We start from the raw sequence: 20,686 nt of genomic DNA on the forward strand, positions 1-20,686 counted from the left end.
ATATTTTTGTGATTTTAAACAAATCTGGCTATACACTACTAATTCTTTATTAATTCAGGATTATTATTAAATAGAAATATAAACGTTACTAAATCAAAAGAAATTTAGCACCTTTAATATTTCACTGTAAAAAAAATTAAGAAAATAATTTTGCTTTACATTATAACTGGAAAATTACAATACTAATATTAATGGCCGTCTTAATTTCTTACATTTCAAACCTTGAACCACTGACCTCTAATTTTGAAGGAAAACAGCAGGGAGCCCTTAAAGCTTCTCTTTGTAAGTGCTTCTCATTATAAATATGGTATGACTGTTGGCGCATGTTGCAAATTAACGCAAGCCAAACTCAGAGCAGATGCAGAGTTTGTGGAGCAATATTTACTGCAAACCAAGCCACACTGACACTGAAAGCACAGATTAATCGAGCAGCCTTTATAAGGCCTAATGCAGATTGCGTTTTGACAAACCTTTTTGTTGCAAGCTCACTAACTACAACAATGCTTCTATAGGTGGGAAGTTTAAATAAAAAGTGTGTCTGACCATTCATGCACAACCATATTTTTACAGGGTGTGAATGCTCTTCATGATGTTTATGGATACAAGCACTCAAAGGAAGTCTGCATACAAGTTGAAATGGTATAAACACTGTTATCGTTAAATCATTTTAGTATTGACATGGTTCCAAAGTACAGGTACATGTGACATCCTTGTTCCAACCATAAAATAAATACATACTTTAAATATGTTTTTATACACCATTTGTTTAAAAAGAAAAAAAAGTGCGCGATATTACAATTTTTGATTGTGGACAATTAAAATGTCTCTATGATCTACTTTGAAGAAATATCGTAGTATTGTGCTGTACAACGCAATATATAGTCATGGCTAAAAATATCAGCACCAGGGCTCGCAAAATTTAAAAATCCCTGGTAGCCCTTCGGGCAGGTACTCTTCGGATTTTGGTAGCCCGAAAATTAATTTAACTAGCCCAAATTAAAAAATTACCTTTTTTTTTTTTTAAATATTGAAAATCAGATAGGAGTTTAAATGTCAATCAAAAATATTTTCAATACACAAATATCAACAAATATGAAGGAAGGAATTTTATTTCACTATTTACAGGAAATTTATGACCCTTTTTAAGAGCTGCACAAGTAAAATGAACACAGAATGAGCCATAAAATTACATGATTTACTGTTCAAACAAAACAAAAATCTTATACAAGTGTTTCAGGCTATAGACCGTTTTTATGAAAAGGGATAAATCAAGCATATAAATTATGTTAATTTAAAACGTATAAATATTACTGTCTTAATTGTTTAGATTTTTAGAAGGCACATTAACTTCTTTCTCATTTACAACCATGTGTTTGCTGCGTAAAAACATGAGTTGATATTTGCATTGATCTGAGCATAAACAGTAAGAAAGGCTATTTGGAAATGCAAATTCATTCTCTGCCACGAGGTGGCGCTTTACGAGCACTGAGATATTGCGGTTTCCCCGGAAACACAAGCAGCTTTGCGCTCATAAATGCTGCTTTATCAGGAATTATAGGTGAAATTAAAATGCCAACCACACGGACAGTCGGTTCCCTTCAGAGACATTCACATAAAGACATCCGCGCCGCGTTTTGACTTGAAACGTGCAGCGCTCATATTTATTCAATGACATCATTACCTTTTGAAGTTTAATCCTGCCATATCTCGCGACTCATGTCTTTCCGTCCCCAACTGTAAAACCTCTTGAAATTATAATTAAGACATTTCTTATACCCTTTAACGTATTTCAAACTTTTTATGGTCTTAAGTTTGATACAACTCACTTTAAGAGTTTTTAAGGACCCGCGGGAGATCTGTATTTAAGGAGCCCGTCGGGCAGGCAGTGATACATTTTGGTAGCCCGACTGGAAAACACAATAGACCCGGGATGTCGGGCTAGCGATTTAGCGAGCCCTGGGCACCCTTGGTAAATATGATCAAAGGCGGCTGTGAAAATTAATCTGCATTGTTAATCCTTTTGATCTTTTATTTAAATTCACAAAAATCTAATCTTTCATTGGATAATAAGAATTTAAAATGGGGGGAAATATTATGAAATAAATGTTTATATTCCCATTCATATTCACAATTTTGAGCAGTCCAGAGTGATTATGAACATGAAATTATCCAGCCATGGCTTCCGGTTTCACAGAAATATAAATAGGAGGGAAAACAAAGCCCAAACTCCCTTAATCATCCATCACAATGAGAAAAACCAAAGAATATAATTCTGATGTGCAGCAAAATATAACAAATTAGTGAAGTGGCTTTAAGAAAAGAGCTAGAGCAGTGAAAATTCCCTTTTCCACCATCAGGGCAATAATTAAGAATTTCCAATCAACATAAAAGGTTATGAAACTGCCTGGAAGAGGACGTGTGTCTATATCGTCCTAATGCACGGTGAGGAGGAGAGTTTGAGTGGCTAAAGACTCTCCAAGGACCACAGCTGGAGAACTGCAAAAAATAGTTGAGTCTCGGGGTCAGAAAACTTTAATAAAAATGGTCAAACAGCACCTACATCACCACATGTTGTTTGGGAGGGTTTCATGAAAAATTCTCCAAGCTCATCCAAAAACAATCCAGCATATTCAGTTATCAGACACGACTGGAACTTCAAATGGGACTGGCTTCTTATGGTCAGATGAAACTAAAAAAAAATGAGCTTTTTAGCAGCAAACACTCAAGATGAGTTTGGTGAACACAGGGATAAAAAGCATCCCATGTGTACAATGAAATCTACTGCTGTAATTTTGATGTTGTGGGCCTATATTTCTGCTGGAGGTCCTGGACATCATGGATTCTATCAAATACCAACAGATAAAAAAAAATCAATAAGTGACTGACTCTGTTAGAAATCTTATAATGGGCCATGTTTGGATCGTCTAACTGTACAATAATCCAAACACAAACCTCAAAAATAACACAAAAATGGGCCCTGTAGAAAATGAGTGGTGAACTGAAGAGAAGAAGCACCAACATGGAGCTGTGAGTCTAAAGGGTCTGGAGTGATTCTGGATGAAGGAATGGTCTCTGATCTCTTGTCAGGTGTTCTTTAACCTCATCAGGCATTATAGGAGAACATTGAGCTGTTAAACTGGCAAATGGAGGTTTCAAAAAGTATTGAATAAAAGGGTGCCGTTAATTGTGGCCAATGTGTATTAGAGAAAAACATTTATTTCATAATGATACTGCCCCCCGTTTTAAATTCTTATTATCCGATGAAAGGTTAGATTTTTGTGAATTTCTTAAATAAAAGATCAAAAGGATTAACAATGCAGATTAATTTTCACAGCCGCCTTTGATCATATTTACCAAGGGTGCTGATATTTTTGGCCATGACTGTACAGTCACATCAAATGTTAACTCCGCTTTAGAGTTACTCTCATGTGACACTGCACTTATTCGCAATCACAAAAGTACATTAACATGTGCTTTAACTCCTTGCTGGTTAAACATTTAATATACATGCTGTTCTGACATGTGATTTGACACCTGAAGCATGCACACTAAAAAGCCTGTCAAACAGCACCTGATTACTGGACTAAGCTATCTTTCGTGTCTGATTGCGCATACCGTCAAAAACACCCAAGGTTTACATATAAACACAGTTGGTTATGTCTAAAGTGAAAGTAAACAGTTGACTGTATATTAGATGCGTGCAGGTTTTAAAGTGACAGCAGACTAATAGCACAACCCTCTATGGACACCTTGGCAATTGAATCGCCATTGGCTAGTAAATTCTTTAGTTTACTCGCCAGACTGATAATACTAGGCCTACTGTATATGTTTGTAAAATGGTACAGCTTTTTAAATATCTGAAAGTACACTCTTAACATCAGTCAGTCAAGCATTATAATATGACATTATGATAATCAAGTATTATTTAATCATAGAACTTTAGTAATTAGAATTAAAACTTAGTAACCATGTATGAATGCATAGACATTTTAACAGAATTTAGGACTGGTGGTGGTGCTTTTTTTGGTCATTCAGTATTTCTGTAAAAAAAAAAAAAAAAAAAAAAATCCAGCTGCTGGATGAATATTAATTGTGCGCGTTCACTCGAACTAATTTGCTGAAATCAAAACAGGGACGATAATAGGTGAGCGCCAGCTAATGAGATTGCCATTTGCGCATTAGTTCCGCCCACTAACGGAAAACCCGGCAGTTCTTAAAAGCTGAAAAAATCCAAAAGGAACTGTTATTTTGACAGGAAAATACAACAAAGAATATCGTTTACATGTAGCGTGTCAATTCTGCTTGTTATGTAAGACTCTCTGCTCTCACCAAAGCGAGTCATGCACCTAGAGTTCACGGGACGTCAAACACAGATGCGCGCCGCATCCAGTGAGATGAATGAAAAACAGCACAGATCGCCTGACGGAGAGTGAAGCTCTGAAGCGCTCAGAGAGTGAAAATATATCTGTGCTAAACTAATACTTGGCCTCCAGCTCACACACTGGCGAGTAAAATCTGAGAATTTATTAGCCATTGGCTAATATTAGACATCATTTAGTCGCCCAGAGTGAAGATTGGTCGCATATGCGAGTGATTTTTTTTAGGCGACCATTATTTTAGAATGTATAGCCTTATTGTTTCCATGGCGATGCGTCATACTTGTCATGTGACACACCGCAGCCACAATAGCGCTGAATGACACATGCTTTTATTTTGTTTTTCCTTTTTTGATTATTAATATTCAAAATCACACTCACTATATTATGAAATATCTGATATTCCAATTCTGAAATGTGCAAGTAAATGTATTTGGTAGTTTAAATATTTTTATAATGCCCGTGTTAGTTGATCTATACCGGGTGATGGGCGCCGCCATGTTTGTTCGCGCTGAATCTGAGCTGTGGGATTTACAACACTTAAATTCATCCTCTCCTCCCGAAACACGTTAAAGTAAGTCTCCGGTTAAACTGGGAGAAGAGCAGAGTAAACTTTAAAGTTATCTACACAATCTGTATATGATATCAATAAAACATGTTGTCAGATTATGTTTGTAACGCGTCAAAGGGTTAAAGGGATAGTTCACCCCAAAATTTTAATTCTGTCATTATTTACTCACTCTCACTTTGTCCCAAACCTGTATTAATTTCTTTCTTGTGCTGAACACAAAAGATGATATTTTGAAGAATGTGGGTAACCAAACAGTTGCTGGTCCCTATTGTCTTCAATAGTAGGAAGAGAAGAAAGAAAGAAAAAAAAAAGAAAAAAAAAAGAAAAAAATAATAAATAAATAATAGTACTATAGAAGTCAAAGGGGACCAGCAACTGTTTGGTTACCCACATTCTTCAAAATAACTTATGTTCAACAGAAGAAATAAACTCATTCAGCTTTAAAACAACTTTAGAGTGAGTAAATGATTTAAATTATGATTTTGGGTGAATTATCCCTTTAAATGTAAATAAAACAACAAAACACAAAGAGAAAAATCACTCACTGCTCTTGACTGAGGAACTTTAATACAGTGGGTTTAACAAGAATCACTGTATAATTTACACAGTGAAGTGTTTTATTTTTATATTTGTTCATTCAATTTCTTGAATGCTCCTGCTAAATACACCTACGGTACATGAAAAATCTATAATTTATATATTATGTGTATTTGTAACATGTATCTTTGTCATTATTTTATCTTTTTTATTAAAATATAAGAACAAAGGTTTTTATCTTCACCCACTTTGGCCTAAATGTCTGCCACTCATTTTTATTTTATAGTTTAAATTGTTTTCTATTATAAACAGAATTATTTTTTAACTGTAAATAAAAACATGAGCATGTGTAGGTATATACAGTATGTGTGGTACAAACCCACATACCTCATTCTCTTTACTCTCATACTTCGAAGCGTTCTTTCCTTGACTTTTCCTTCTGAGTTTCTTCAGGTCTGTCTGCGATCTCTCCAGCGAGTCCTGCTTCATCTTGTGTTCGGTCTGATATCTCTTAAACGTGGCCTGTGGACAGACAGTATTCGGTCAGTGACATGAGAAGTCGTGTTCATACATGCACAGTGTATCAGTGCAGAGATGAGTTCCACTGACTTCTGTGCTAGATGTAGACAGGAAAGATAAGTGTGACATGAGTCTGATTTTCACTTCCAATCTCTGAAGATAATGCCATTTTAGGCACATTTCCCAGTCTGTAAAGAATCATAAACGGACACCAGCATTGGGAACGAAGTAATGACACAACTAACTAAATGTTTCAGTGGCGTGACAATAGTGTTTTTCAAAATAATCAAGCTTTTCCTGTTAGCAGCTATGTTTTCCAACTAGCAGCATTGTAGTGTGACATTGCGCTATAGATCACTGTTGCTTTTTAGGTCACATTGTAATGCACAGCCTTATAACTGAGAATGCAGAGGCAACAATCAAATGCAAATATACTCCCTGCGTCTCTCTAACACTGGGAAGTCTGATTCATTTTTGCAAATGAGGCCAGAACAAAAGAAACAATTCACATATTCGTAACCACAAGTGTTCCTCAAAGACCCTGCAGGGCATTTCACATGATTTGTTGTCAACAACAACAACAACCACCACCAAACAAAAAAAGACAGATGATACTGCTGTTTACCACTGTTTTCAATTTAGTTTGTATAAATTAAGATGTTCTTAACAACAGTTCCAATAAACATAAAATGTATCCGTTTAAGTTTGACGTGCTTTTTAAGTTTGATTTTTTTCTTAAATTCAAATGGTATTTTCCCCTTCAGTAGCATTTCAATGTAGTTAGTTTAATTAGTGGTAATTAGTTGTCAACCAATATATTGACACATATACATTTACATATACCCATACATTCATACTATTGACAAATATGATGGAGGTCCATCCATGCAATTATGCCCTAAAATTCAAGATATTGGGGCAAAAATGCCCCTGTATGAGTTTTTGTCTCATATTTATTAGAGGTGTAACGATTCATCGATATGGATTGATACATCGATACGATGTATCGATGCCATGCGTAAAATATCGATATCTATAGTATAATTAGGAACCTTTATTTTGGCACTGTCCACATTTTCACATAATGTCCATCTATGCATTACCGCCAACACGTGCGTTCTCGTTCAAACTCACGTATCAGGACTCGATATAAGGACTGCCCGAAGGTACAAGACGAGCATAAAAGACGCTCGGGATTGTTTGTGGAACAGTAGAGCGCTGTGCGAGAAGTTTTCTGCGCACACATCTGAAGCATCACGTCGGCAAATATCGTATCGCTGGGTCTGAGAATCGGTATCGTATCGTGATGAAACATCCGATTTACACCCCTAATATTTATATAACGATAAGCGATATCACACGAGGAGCGAGAGCTAGATCACGAGTACAACAGTTATACAACAGTTCAGTAAATAAGAAGTTAATATTTTTTAGATTTTATAAACAATATTGTCTGTTTTCGCAGTTTTGCCAACAAAAATATTATCAATTAAGCCACAGCAGAACTGTTGTGCGTCTCAGAGCAACACAGCAGTGTTTAGTTCCTGAATGAATCGAGTAAACCAATGATTTAATGGCTCATTCATAAAGAGAGCCGTTTATTTTCTGAAAGAATCATCAGATTGAACGAATCGAATGAAAAAATGACTCAAAAGACATTTACCACCCTTTCCTGGCAGTTTTAGTTTCTTATTTAGAGTATCATTTCATTTTATTTCATTAAAAAGGGATAATTCACCCAAAAAAATAATAATTCTGTCATCAATTACCCTCATGTCGTTTCAAACCTGTATGACTTTATTTTGCACAACATAAAAGAAGGTATTTCGAAGACTGTTGGTAACAAAGCTGTTCTGGTTACCAATGACTTTCATTGAATGAACAAAAATAACATTATAAATGTCTTTACTGTCACTTTTGATCAGTTTAACGCATCCTAAACAAAAGTATTAAACTTTTAAATGGTAGTGTGTATATGTTCAAGTTTAGTACTTCTGTTACAACTGCGATCCAAAATAATTACCACTTTACCCTTAAATAATCTTTAAAATGTAGTTATTTTAATATGAGTAATTTAATGTAGTATCTTCCCTATAAGCGGTTTTCTCATCAATAATGAACATACAGCAGCTCACCGTCATGTATTTCACATCCATGTCAGTTTTCCTCTCCAACTCTCCAATAATCTCCCGATGAAACCGTCTGAACTGTAGAGACAGAGAGAGAAAGAAAATGAAGAAAATAAAAAGATACAAACCCCACAAAATTAATGATAATGGTTTGGTGTGAAAGTGTGCTTGTGAGAGGCCTACATTGACAAAACACACATACAAGAACAGAAAACGAGGCGACCGGGTGTTTAGTTGTTGTATAAGCTAAAGTGCTTATAGAGAAGATGAGTCACAGACAAACAGAGGGATACCCACACACCAACACACACTAACTAACCCATCAACCTAATGAACGAGGGTGCTTACCATCAACACCTCATCATCACGGCTGCAAGTGCACCCACCTACCTCTCTCCCTCACTGATCTGTTTTTCCCCTTTTTAAGTGTGATCCCACACTCCCAGCGTTTGCCTACACTTCCTGACACGTCTTCATTAATGCATGTCTTCATTCAGAAAGATGCTTCATTTGCTACAGCCATTAACTGAGGAATCACTGTTGTGTTTTAGATGCGTCTGCCCTATATTCAAGAAGACATTCTTGTTTCATCATTTCATAGATCTACAGGAGTATTTTTAGGTTCTGGGTACAATGTAGGCTAGCATAGTAGAAATGCACCTGTAAATGTCATAGTGTGTTAGGCTTCAATTAAATCACATAATCCAACCGCCGACGTATCATTCCAGCCCTAATAATGAAAAATCCTTATGGAGACAGCCATCAGTATTGGATAAACGTAACTATCTGTGCTGCAGGACATTAGTGTGAAACCAACCAATGATCAGAGCCGATTTTGCCCTGTCAATAAATGGCATGGAAGAAAACGTCTCTATCTTGGTTGAAAATTACAGCAGATATGCTATGTGAAGCATGAAAAACAAAACATTCAAATTTTGAACAAATTATGCACAAAGCAGCAGTGCAACATTATCAGAACACACCCATCCCATTATAATCACTGAAGCCGTCACTGTAGATTTACAGTTTCACACAACAGTTTGAGTCTTGAGGTTCAGAGCTCACTGCACAGACGTGAATGTTATCGCCAAAATCAATAATCAATAAAGCTTGGTCTCTGTATAAGCTTAATACAAAAGAGAATATTGTTTGCTGGTTTTACAGCGGTTTTACAGAACTGGTTTACACCGCACATGTGTGGAAAAACATACTGGATCCATAGCCTCCTGAAAATAGTGACTTGTGAATGTACAACAGCGTGAGTTAATGGGGCCAAGCCTTCTACTATTGATGCTTGGCAGCGTTTTTCCTTTAACATACTTGATTATATAAAGGAATGACTTGTTTTGTTTTTTGTTGTTTTGAATGGATGTCATGATGTGTGTAAAAAACAAAACAAGTTGATAAGAAAAAAACAAAAAAACAAAAAACAAAATATCAATAAAGCTCACTAGACTAGATAATCAAGTACATACTGTCTTGTCTATAATGGGTTCAGTTTTGTCACGTAACTTGCTTGCAGTGTGCAGTAGGGTTGGCACGGTACACAGAAGTCACGGTTCGGGGGTCACGGTTCGATACGATTTCGGTACAACAGGAAAAAAATAAAATAAATCTACTATGCTCAGTTTCTTTTCATTTATTTTGAACAGACAGTAGTACAAATTACTATTTTTTCATCTAGATGTGAAAATACTAAATATTACTACATGTTATATGTTTTCATTGTGAGTGTACACAAATAAAAGCAGACCTTTATACAGTGATTATTAATAAGACAATAAGTGTTTAAAGTTGATTCTGCTGGTATAAGGAAACAGTTGAAGTGATCGCGCCGGAGCGCGCGCGCACACACACACACACACACACACACAACACATCAGTTCCAGCATTGCTAACTTGACAGCGCAGTTGGTACTTTATCAAAAATAAAATATACAGTGAACCAAACAGCACACGTGCCTCTGTGTCACCGTTGGAACGCGACTGAAGTACAAAGCCTATCATTTACATAATAAATAATAGTTTAGCATTCAGATACGTTACATCGCAAATATGGAATTATGGAATATTTGGATTTGTGCCGAATGAGAGAGGTAGGACACACGAGCACAAAGCCCCATTTCACAAACAGTTGAGTGCGCAAGCCTTTAAAGTATACTCCCTTGTCAGTCTATGTGAGAGACGCGTTCAGAATCAGCACATGGTCACTGTCTAGTAGGGATGCAGCGATTAACCGGTTCGCGATTAACCGCGCTTTAAAACGTCACGGTTAATTAATCGTAAAGGTTCCGCTAAACCGAGTGTTTCTGTTGCACGGAACGGAACTGTTGCAGATTGCGCAAACCGAAAACAAAGTTACACTAGCGGTGCACCAGCTTAAAATGACGTGCTTATCAGAGACACGCAGGCTACTACACGCATTAGATTAGTGACAGAAGGACTAAACAGCGAAGCTTTATTTCCACCAGCGAAATGCCTGTCGATAGTGTGGGACCATTTTCGGTACAGCAAGAATGACCAGGGTGTCATTTAAATATTGCCGTAAAAAAACTGCTGCTAAAGAGCGAATGCACAAGGGATCATGCACGGCTAGCTGTACATTGAACGATTTTAATGCACAATGTGAAGGCAAGAACCACCTGACGCGAAGCTACGGCTCGTTAGCTCAGCATTCTGCCCGCTTCAGATCAGAATGAGATGAAATAGTGCGGTAAGATCACATTTATTTGATTGAATTAATTATAATATTTAGCTACTTGAATTAATTATTCGATTGAGAGAGAGAGAGAGAGAGAGAGAGAGAGAGAGAGAGGTGACAGTTGCCTGTGTGAATTAGCCTACCTGCGTCTGTGTCTCTCCAGTAGGCCATTTAATCTAATTTATTAATAAAAGTCGCTGGGCAGCGTTCTCAAGAAGTTTGTCCTCCTGAATGTTTGTATGTGTGCGCAGCGCGATCTCCGATCTCACAAACCAAAACAATAGACATGATTTTTTCAGGCCACATGTAAAATCATATGAATTATTATGAAGATTATTAAAATGAATACGTATGGATGACAGTTGATTACAATAATATTTCAGTTTATTTCCATCATTAGTAAGTTTGCCCTGTGAGATAAATAAAGTTAATATTAGTCGGATATTAATAATACTTAATTAACTTTGTTATTGTAGTATTATTCACAAGTAAAAAAAATAATAAAATACAAATTTTCACCATGTTTCCCAATTCTCTACCCCAGGTTCAAAAGAAATGTAAATAATGTAGCCTACAAACTGAAAACATTAAATACTTTTGTGATCTGTTTCCATTTCTTATTTTCAAAAGAGAAATACTGTCATGGATGTTTTCAGAGCAGCAGTCATCTTTTTTCATTCTAATGGGAGAGATGGACTTTTGTTTGTCTTTTGTTTATTATTATTTTGTGCTGTATTGTTGGTTACTGTGTTATTTCTGTTTCAAAAGCTAGCAATAAATAACACTTTAACATCTAAAGAGTGTTCATGTGATTTTATACATTAGTAATGTTGGGAAGTTAATAAATGCATAATAATCGTCATAATCGTAAAACCGTGATTATTCCTCAGACAATAATCGTACCAGCAAAATCTATAATCGTTGCATCCCTACTGTCTAGGGGCTTTGTTTTCAAGTGCGCAACTCACAGCATTCGCTGTTCTTCTGCTGGCGGTTATCAAACAGCGTTGCATTACTGCGGGCGCCCCCTTCTGGATTGGGGGCGAATTGCCTGTATTCATCGTAAGGCCTCATGCACCGAACTGAGATGTCCGTACTGTGACGGTTCGGTATGAATACATGTACCGTGCCACCCCTAGTGTGCAGTGTACTGAATGCAGTAGTGGTTTATATTTGTTTGATTATAAAATGATTAAAATACTATGTAGCAAAAAACAAACAAACAAAACTAAGTTTTTTTTTCATTCAGGTCAATTACTGTCATGGCAGAGCAACCATTTGAACAATCATACTAAGCAAGTTAGATTTTATAAACATGTTTAGAGCAGCTACTTGAATTAACATTAGGGATAATGGCACAGATGTCTGAATTTAATGAAACATAGCAACATCACTAACATATATATATATATATATATATCTATCTATCTATCTATCTATCTATCTTTATTATTAGGCTCACTTTGTAAAAGGCCTTTCAAATTCACAGCATTTTTATTTATTTAAAAAATATTTAGTTGCTTTTCATTGCTCTGTTTTTGAATGTTCTGAAAAATTGCACTGGAAAGACTACTTTTATAACACCTTTATGGTGCATTGGCATCCTTTTTGAAACCTAAACTTTTGAAAACTTTGATGGAAAAGAATGACCAGCAAATTATTCAAAATGTCTTCTGTTTTCATGGAAGAAGGTTTACAATGACATGATAGTGAGCAGGTGACAGAATTTTCATTTTTTGGGGTAAACGAATATTGTTTTTATCATTTTTGCAATCACCCTGACTGAGATGTTCGTTCAACCCTTATTCTGTTTGTGCCAAAAAACACGGTGATTAAGTTATAAGTTATTTGCCTTTATATGGTACGGCAGCAAAGTTCCTTGATTATTACGCCGGAATGAGAGTATAGTTCTTAATCATATCAGCCTAGAAAAATCGCAACTTTTCATTTTCCGCCGGTCTTAGTACACGATATAACTACAGAAGGGTCAAGTTTTAAATAGGACAAATATCGAAACTCTTTGGTCATTTTTGAACGCGATGCTACTGGTCTAATCGGATTCAATGATCTATGCTAAAAGTGCTATCGCCAGATCCAGAGATCAGCTGAATGGATTCAAAAACTGTAAAACTCAACTTATTAACTCTGGGGGAGTTGGAGAATGAGCCTATTTCCAAAAAAAGTGGAGTGTTCCTTTAATAAAAATGTCTTCATTGTGTTATGAATTTGAACAAAAGTTTTTGGGTTTATATACAAAGGCTTTGGGTTTGGAACGGGTGAGTAAATGATCACAAATTTAATTTTTGGGTGAATTACCCCTTTAAATCGTACTATATGGGTTAGATTAACTACTTAAAATAATGCTAGTGCACTAAAACCGATATATGTTAGTATATGTTTTAGACCTTACTGTTGCCAAACAAGTATAGATTCACAATATTGGCAATTACATTAGTTATCGTCCACAAAAAAAAAAAAAAAAAAAAAAAAAGTTAGGAATGGTATTGGTATCACAACTCTAATTCTTTGTCAGGTATTTCAGGAATGCTCATGGGTTATCAGGTATTTGAAAATGATATCAGATTTGACTGCAGCTGTTTAAACACGGCCTGTCTTCTGTTGTGTGTCCTGTTTTTGATTCACAGATCAGCAGCTGCACCAGCAGGAACGGCCGTGTCATCATGTGGCGCTGGGATCAGGTGCATCAACAGGCATGTTCAAACCTGCTCTGATAAAAACACTACAATCTAACATGCAGTAGGTGTGTCCGCTGTATTCCTCTACCCTTTCCTGTTGTTTACACTAATAAGACTGCCTGTGGGAGAGAGTCCATAAAGTTTATGGGAAATGGGATGTTTGATATGCGATCTAAATTGTAGATGGCGATCTCTTGCTTGGGTGTGTTTGAATGTGCTTTCGGTCAGCCTAAGAATGTGTTTACAGCAAGAAACAAACACACAGATAAAGAGACACACTCACGTTCTCCTCCAGTTCTATGTTGACTTTCCGATGGACATCTGAGATCTCCATCAGGACGACCCCTAAGGACAGAGAAAAACACCTATCAGCCTCTCATACCAATACAAAGGCTATTAACACGTCCATTGTTTTTAAATCTAATAATCCGCAGAATTCCCCTGTCTAATAAACCCCCACGGCCTTGTTTTCCAAGAACAGTCCTCCCTCAGAGCGGCTACTGTAATTAAAACACACTGTGCACGGATATTTCTCCCAGCATGCTCCTACCCGCTGTAATCAAACGGGGATTAAAATGCAAAACCTACGGCATAAATCAGAGCACTTTATATAAAGGATCCGCCCACCACACACTTATTCAACACTTATTTGAGAGGCAATTCTCAAACATCCTTAAGAATTGCATTTGATTGCTGGACAGAGAGAGGGAGGGACAGACAGTGAATTCTTGCTCGAGTTAATTCTCTCTGACGTCTGCGGAGAGATTTTATCCCGGCCCTAGAGACTGATGCATGTAGATGTGGAAGAAAAGAAGAGAGTTTTCCATAGAAACAATAATGCGATCTCTCAGACTCGCTCTGTCACTCTCTTCAGTCCTCTGTTCACGTGACTTCTTGGGTCACTCTTCCTCAGTACCAAACACAACATGTTAACTAATGTCTGCAAATGGAGAGGCAAAAACATAGTAACTTTAACAGAGAATGCAGCGAATCGAACTTGACAAATTCACAACAAAATAAAATGGTTATAGTGTTTAAAATGATCAGTCTTCACAAAACAAATGGAGAACTTTGGATTATACTGTGCATACCGTGAAGATTGGGATGCACCAATAATAAAACTCTGATAAGAGTAAAACCCTGATAATAAAACTGTCTGATAAGCTGACAAATACATACATGTTATGGCCGATTACCAATATTAAAGGAATAGTTCAATAGTTGCTTTATGTATGTTTGTTGATCAATGTTTATATGCGAATAAAAGACTAAATTAAATCTGTTCATCATATAAAGCAATCCGGTCTCTTCAGAGGACTTGGATTTGGATTCATTTTAAGATTTGTTCACACAACTTGTTTAATTGATTTTTGTTTTTGGCATGGACTTTCAATACAAGGACAGAAAACACAAAAATATCCTATTTGTGTTTCAAAGATGAACAAACATCTGAGTTTGCAATGACATGATTACAAAAATAAATAAAATAAACTTTTTATTCTATACTACTTTGTCTAATTAAATCATTTTAAATGCTACAAGTGAAAATAGATTTTTTTTTAAATGCTTTAACAGATTTGCTAAAGATTACATTTAAATGCAAAAATAAAGATGATAAGCATGAATAATTAAATATCTAATATCCACCAAAAGAAACAAAGAAAAGAAAAGTCTCTAATATGGGCTGATAACTGTTATGGTAATCATATATTATGCATCCTTCTGGCTTGTTGTGGCCAATTTGAGGTCTGACAATAGTTGTCTTGAAAACTATTGTTGAATTTTTCAATTTTTTTAAAAATAAAACCTGTATTTTGCTGAGGGTGGCCATGGTGCTGAGGAGGAATTTAGAGACAATATGTTGGAAAGGGTTTTACCATATGGAGAGGTACTGGAGTGTAACAAAGCACACACACAGCATGTCATATTGCAAAAATTGCTGATATGGATGTGCATTTCTAAACTCCTTTGATTAAAAGTATCTACTAAAATACAACAAAGACAAAAAACCTACTAGATAAACCAGTGGTCAACCTCACTAACCAATTAATACTGATGTCAGCGGTCTCCACCAAAAGCTGCAGCTCCAGCCATGTGTAGGAACACGTAGTGCTAAACAGACCGTGTTGTGAAACTCAAAAAAAAAAAAAAAATCAAAAGTCAAGGTGAGGCCATGTGAATGAGACGAGGGGCGGGGGCAGAGATCCAGAACATGAAGTCAGCCTCAGCCCCGAGTCACATGAGTCACAAGGCCACCTGAGAGCAGCAGGTGTGGGTTCCCTCCTCTGCCTCAGCTGACCCACTTTAACTTTATCTGCTCTCTGACCCCGATTCAGCCCGGATGTCTTATCAGCTCCACTCGAGACATGTGAGTTTGTTTATGTGTGCCTGCAGCAATGCCATAAAAGAAAGATTAGGCCAAGCAAAGTGTAAACCATCCTATCCGGAGCCATAGCTCTGGACGATTACTGGCCCAGTGTTCAGCGGACTGCTGTAAACAGTTCTCTGTGATTTTATTGCTCACCCATAAATACTGTTAGTATTGTCCTTTAATAAAGACCAAATGCAATTTGAGGTTGAAGCCAAGGCCTGGCTTGGGCACTGAATCTGGCCTACTTTTTCTCATAATACCATGGCTCAATCCCTTCGTAATATTAACAGCATATTTTTATACACTTTTTATTTTTTTTAAATATAAAGAATGTAAGTATATTTAATGAAAAAAAAAAAAAAAAAAAGTAAATTTTAATATAATATAGTTGCATAATGCAACACTTACTTATAGCCCATGAATCTCAAACAAGTTTAATTTTTGTCCCTTCACAGTAAAATAAATCTGGGCACCTCTGATCTAAAGTATTGAAGTCATCATCGGATTGGTTGAATTATACAGGATTTTCCGGGAGATGGGTGTGCTGCGTTCTTTAACGCTCCGCCTGGAAACAAAGATGCCTTGACGCCAATCACTCATGTTAGAAGAAAACCGTCGTGTTTACAACTGTGACGATTAGGGTTGGGTACCGTTCACATTTGAACCGGTACGGTACCGGTATCGGTACCTGAAATTCGGTACCGGTACCCAACGGTACCTTTTTTCGGTACTTTACTCTCTGTGTAATAACAAAACATTTATTTCAGTGAAAAATAAGTCCAAAACTCTCAATTTCAACATTTTGAACAATAGGGCCCTACAATTTCTTCCAGAAATTCTTTTTATTTTTTCTGATAATCAAATGAAGGCATGAAACATTTATTTATTTTTAATCAAATGAAAATGAAACCCTTTTATTTTTTGGCAAACAAACAGAGGTTTACTGTTAATATTAATACATGGTAGAAAAATTGTGTGAATATTCCTTTAAAAAAGTTTTAATAATAATTGTATTTTTTCTACAATTAAGTGGTTAATGTGGTTGTAATAATTATTTGGTAACACTTTATTTTAGGGTCTCTTAGCTAGTTGCTTATTAGCATGCATATTACTACAATATTAGCCATTTATTAGTACTAATTAAGCACATATTAATGTCTTATTCTACATGGCCTTATTCTACATCCCTAATCCTACCCAATAACTAAACTTAACAACTACCTTACTAACTATTAATAAGCAGCCAATTAGGAATTTATTGAGGGAAAAGTCATAGTTAATGGTGAATAAGTGTTCCCATTCTAAAGTGTTACCAATTATTTTTTATCATCTAATTGTTTTATTTAAATTTGTCAGTATATGGAATATATAAAGACGTACATTATACTGTACAAAAGTAATACAAGAGTAATATATTTCTGTTACACCGCACTTTTATTTTGACAGGTTGCCGTGTAGTTTCTGTGTATACAGTATGATATGATGCTGGTTTTCTCAAATGAAACGGTAAAATTCTCATGAAGTTCATGTGTTCATGTTGTGAGATGCAGAGGCCGAAAATCACCTCGAGTTCATGTGTGCTTCAGTATTAAACAAAACCGCGTCTCCGCCATTCATACATACCGAGGCTAACGGAACATGCAGGATTCATATTTAAACCGTCTTTTTGCGTTTTAATATTCACATACACTATCGCGATTCGAATTAAGTGACAGACATTCTTTTATTCATCCAAAAATTATGAATTCCGTGGCATTCCGCGCTATAGAGTAAATTCCGTTTATATGAATGGACTCCGCCATCCTGTCCGCGTCATGTGACCCTAGAAATGTAAGCACAGAACATTTCGGTTTGTCCTGTGTGTTGAGTTTTAAAGAGTTGCAGGTGTGACAAGTCACAGGGTCTCTCTCTCTCTCGTATGCGCCCAAATGCGTTATCAGGTACCGAAATTTGGTACCGAATGATTTAATGTGAATCGATATTCGGTAGTACCGACGCAATTCGGTCCGTACCCTTAAAAGTACCGAGTTCGGTACCCAACCCTAGTGACGATGAATGCTAATCAGGATCAACTAACCGCTGGATTTTCAAAAGCATGTGAAATATTTCAAGTTTGCGGAATATAATCTTTTAGGAGTTTTACACACCTGTCTGTTATTGTGGCGACATTTCCACACCCCGAAACATGATGCGGCACAAAACGAAACGTGATAGCTTTCTTTACCTGTCAGTCATATGACCTCTTGTGCGGGCAGGTTCCCAGACCTTCTGCCATCAGTCTACATGAGACGTTAGAGGGTCATTTTTTTAATTATTTTTTTTAAATAGAAAGAAAACAAGTAGACAATAGAAATAGAATAGAGAGTGTTAGAGGGCCATATACACCAAAGTAATAATTAGTCCTAATAATTAAAAAGAAAGGCGCTTTAAACCAATTATTTCTGAGACTTAAGAATTTTGACTGCAATCACAGAAAGACATTTCCAGCAATATTAAAAACAGAGTAAAATATTCTCACTTCTAGCCTAACTTTTTCCCAGGTCTGAACGTCATGGTTTTACAATCCACTTGTTGTGCCATAAGGATTACTGTTCTACTTGTTTCAATTGAGAATACTAAGGTTTTAAAAACTCACACTTGTACACTTTGATTTTGCCATGGAGTTAAAAGTTAGTGAGTGTATATTACCCCCGTTTGTTGTTCGCATTTGGCATTTTGATAAAGCGTTTGGATCCGGAAACAGTGACAAATGATTTCAGACTTAAAGTGAATTCTATGACATGTCTAGGGTTACCCAGGTGAAAAACAAGTGCACTTCCATAATGTACTTAAAGTGCTCCATTTTCACGCACTAATTTTGTACTTAATATACAAAAATGATCCTTTAGTACTTTTTAAGGTCAACTTAAGATCATCTAAGTGTACTCAACTGTGCTATTTTGAGACACCATGAATATGAACTAAAATGCACTTTTAACATACCATCTTTGTATTTAAAAAATATATTTAGCTACCACTTGTAGTACACTTGAATGTACTAGTGTATGAAAGATGGGTTCAAGTGTACTACAAGTGGTAGCTAAATACAAAGATGGTATGTTAAAAGTGCATTTTAGTTCATATTCATGGTGTCTCAAAATAGCACAGTTGAGTACACTTAGATGATCTTAAGTTGACCTTAAAAAGTACTAAAGGATCATTTTTGTATATTAAGTACAAAATTAGTGCGCGAAAATAGAGCACTTTAAGTACATTATGGAAGTGCACTTGTTTTTCACTTGGGTACACTGATCGTGGGAAATTCTCAAAAAAGCATAAAAGATTAGTTGACAAATGATTAAACCTCTGCTCAGTATTACTGATTCATAAGGGCTAGAGCTTGTTCGTCAAGCCACCTGAATTTGACTGTGGTAGTAATTGAATATGAACGGCAGGTTGAGCTGTGATGGGAGGGGTGATGAGTTTCCACCCACAGACTTTGATCACAGCAGCTGTAGGTGCTGCCCAGTCAGACACAGAAACTTCCATCGCTAAGAACAAAAGCTGCATGCAGACAATGACTGCAGAGACATAACAGCGACATGACCAGAGCCATACAGTCCACAGTTACTCTGTGATACAATAGATCATAGATCATCCAACGCTTCTGTATTATCAAAAGACAACAACAGCAAACATTCCAGCTACAGTGAGCACCAAACAGAGGACCGGTGTGTCTGCAGCAAATCAAAACTCACGGCTTACAACCTCGCCGTTTCTAGATGGATTAACATGAATGAGAATTGCTTACATTAAGCAATGAGTACGGGGATAGCAGATCCCACGAGAGGAGAACTTGAGATTGATTTAACAAAGCTATAAGTCACAAGAGGCTGTGTGCTGCGGTGATTTTTCCATGGTTGCAGGAAGCTGCTAGACTTAAAATAGCATCAACAGCAGTACTAAAAAAAAAATCATTTAATAGTACTGATCACAATAAACAATTCTTCCACCAACAGGGCTCCCACACCTTTTAAACAGTGAATCTCAATGACTTTTATGTGACTTATCCATTTCTGCTAACTGGATTTTAACAAATAATTTTATTAGACATTGAAGCAGATTTCCATATTGATGTATACGTCTAAATTGACGTGTGTGTCTAAAATCTGAGCATGCTGTTTGCTATTAAAAAACAAAAACAAACAAAACAACAAAAAGGTTTGGGCAGTTGGCATGCAAATGTTCTCACCTAGTGTGAATAAGCCCATAAACCAACTGTTTCTATTCAAAAGTAAAAAAAACCAAAATAAAATAAATTAAACAATACATGATTACAAATAAATAATAGTAGTAGTAGTAATAATAATAATAATGATGGAGATATTTTTAAAGAACACCCACACACATTTGATCTTCCACTGACTACATTTGATGAGCTTTGTGTATGCGTGTTGGTTGGTCAATGTTTATATGTGAAAAAAGCCTTAATTAAATCTCTTCATTATATAAAGTAATCGTGAAGACTTGAATTCACATGCATCTCTTTTACATTCTCTACATTTAATTTTTCGAAGCACGCAAACAAGCAAGACAAAGTTTAGGAGAAATGGACTTTCAATGGAGGGACAAAAAATAAAAAAATCTCCCGGGTGTCATTAAAAATTCTTCATCTTCATTTGGAAGTTGGAGTGACACAAAGGTGCATACATTTAAATTTTTGGATGAACTATCCTATTAAATATCCCAGCTTTAGTCTTGTCTCCTGTTACTCCTGAAACTAGCAGATCAAACTAGACAAACACTA

General features: G+C 36.2%; 1 protein-coding gene across 1 annotated transcript in view; it reads right to left on the minus strand.

Annotated features, from left to right (window-relative positions):
• The window catches only part of baiap2l1b (BAR/IMD domain containing adaptor protein 2 like 1b), a 74,051-nt gene that overhangs the window by 36,555 nt on the left and 16,810 nt on the right, over positions 1 to 20,686 (minus strand). The window contains exons 7-9 of the mRNA XM_058769970.1: positions 13,813 to 13,874; positions 8,139 to 8,210; positions 5,872 to 6,006 (exon numbers count right to left, since the gene is read on the minus strand). Of these exons, the coding sequence (XP_058625953.1) occupies positions 5,872 to 6,006; positions 8,139 to 8,210; positions 13,813 to 13,874 (269 nt within the window). The remainder of the gene's footprint in view (positions 1 to 5,871; positions 6,007 to 8,138; positions 8,211 to 13,812; positions 13,875 to 20,686) is intronic.

This window comes from Onychostoma macrolepis, chromosome 03 (assembly GCF_012432095.1).
Source record: "Onychostoma macrolepis isolate SWU-2019 chromosome 03, ASM1243209v1, whole genome shotgun sequence".
NCBI classification, from domain to species: Eukaryota; Metazoa; Chordata; class Actinopteri; order Cypriniformes; family Cyprinidae; genus Onychostoma; species Onychostoma macrolepis.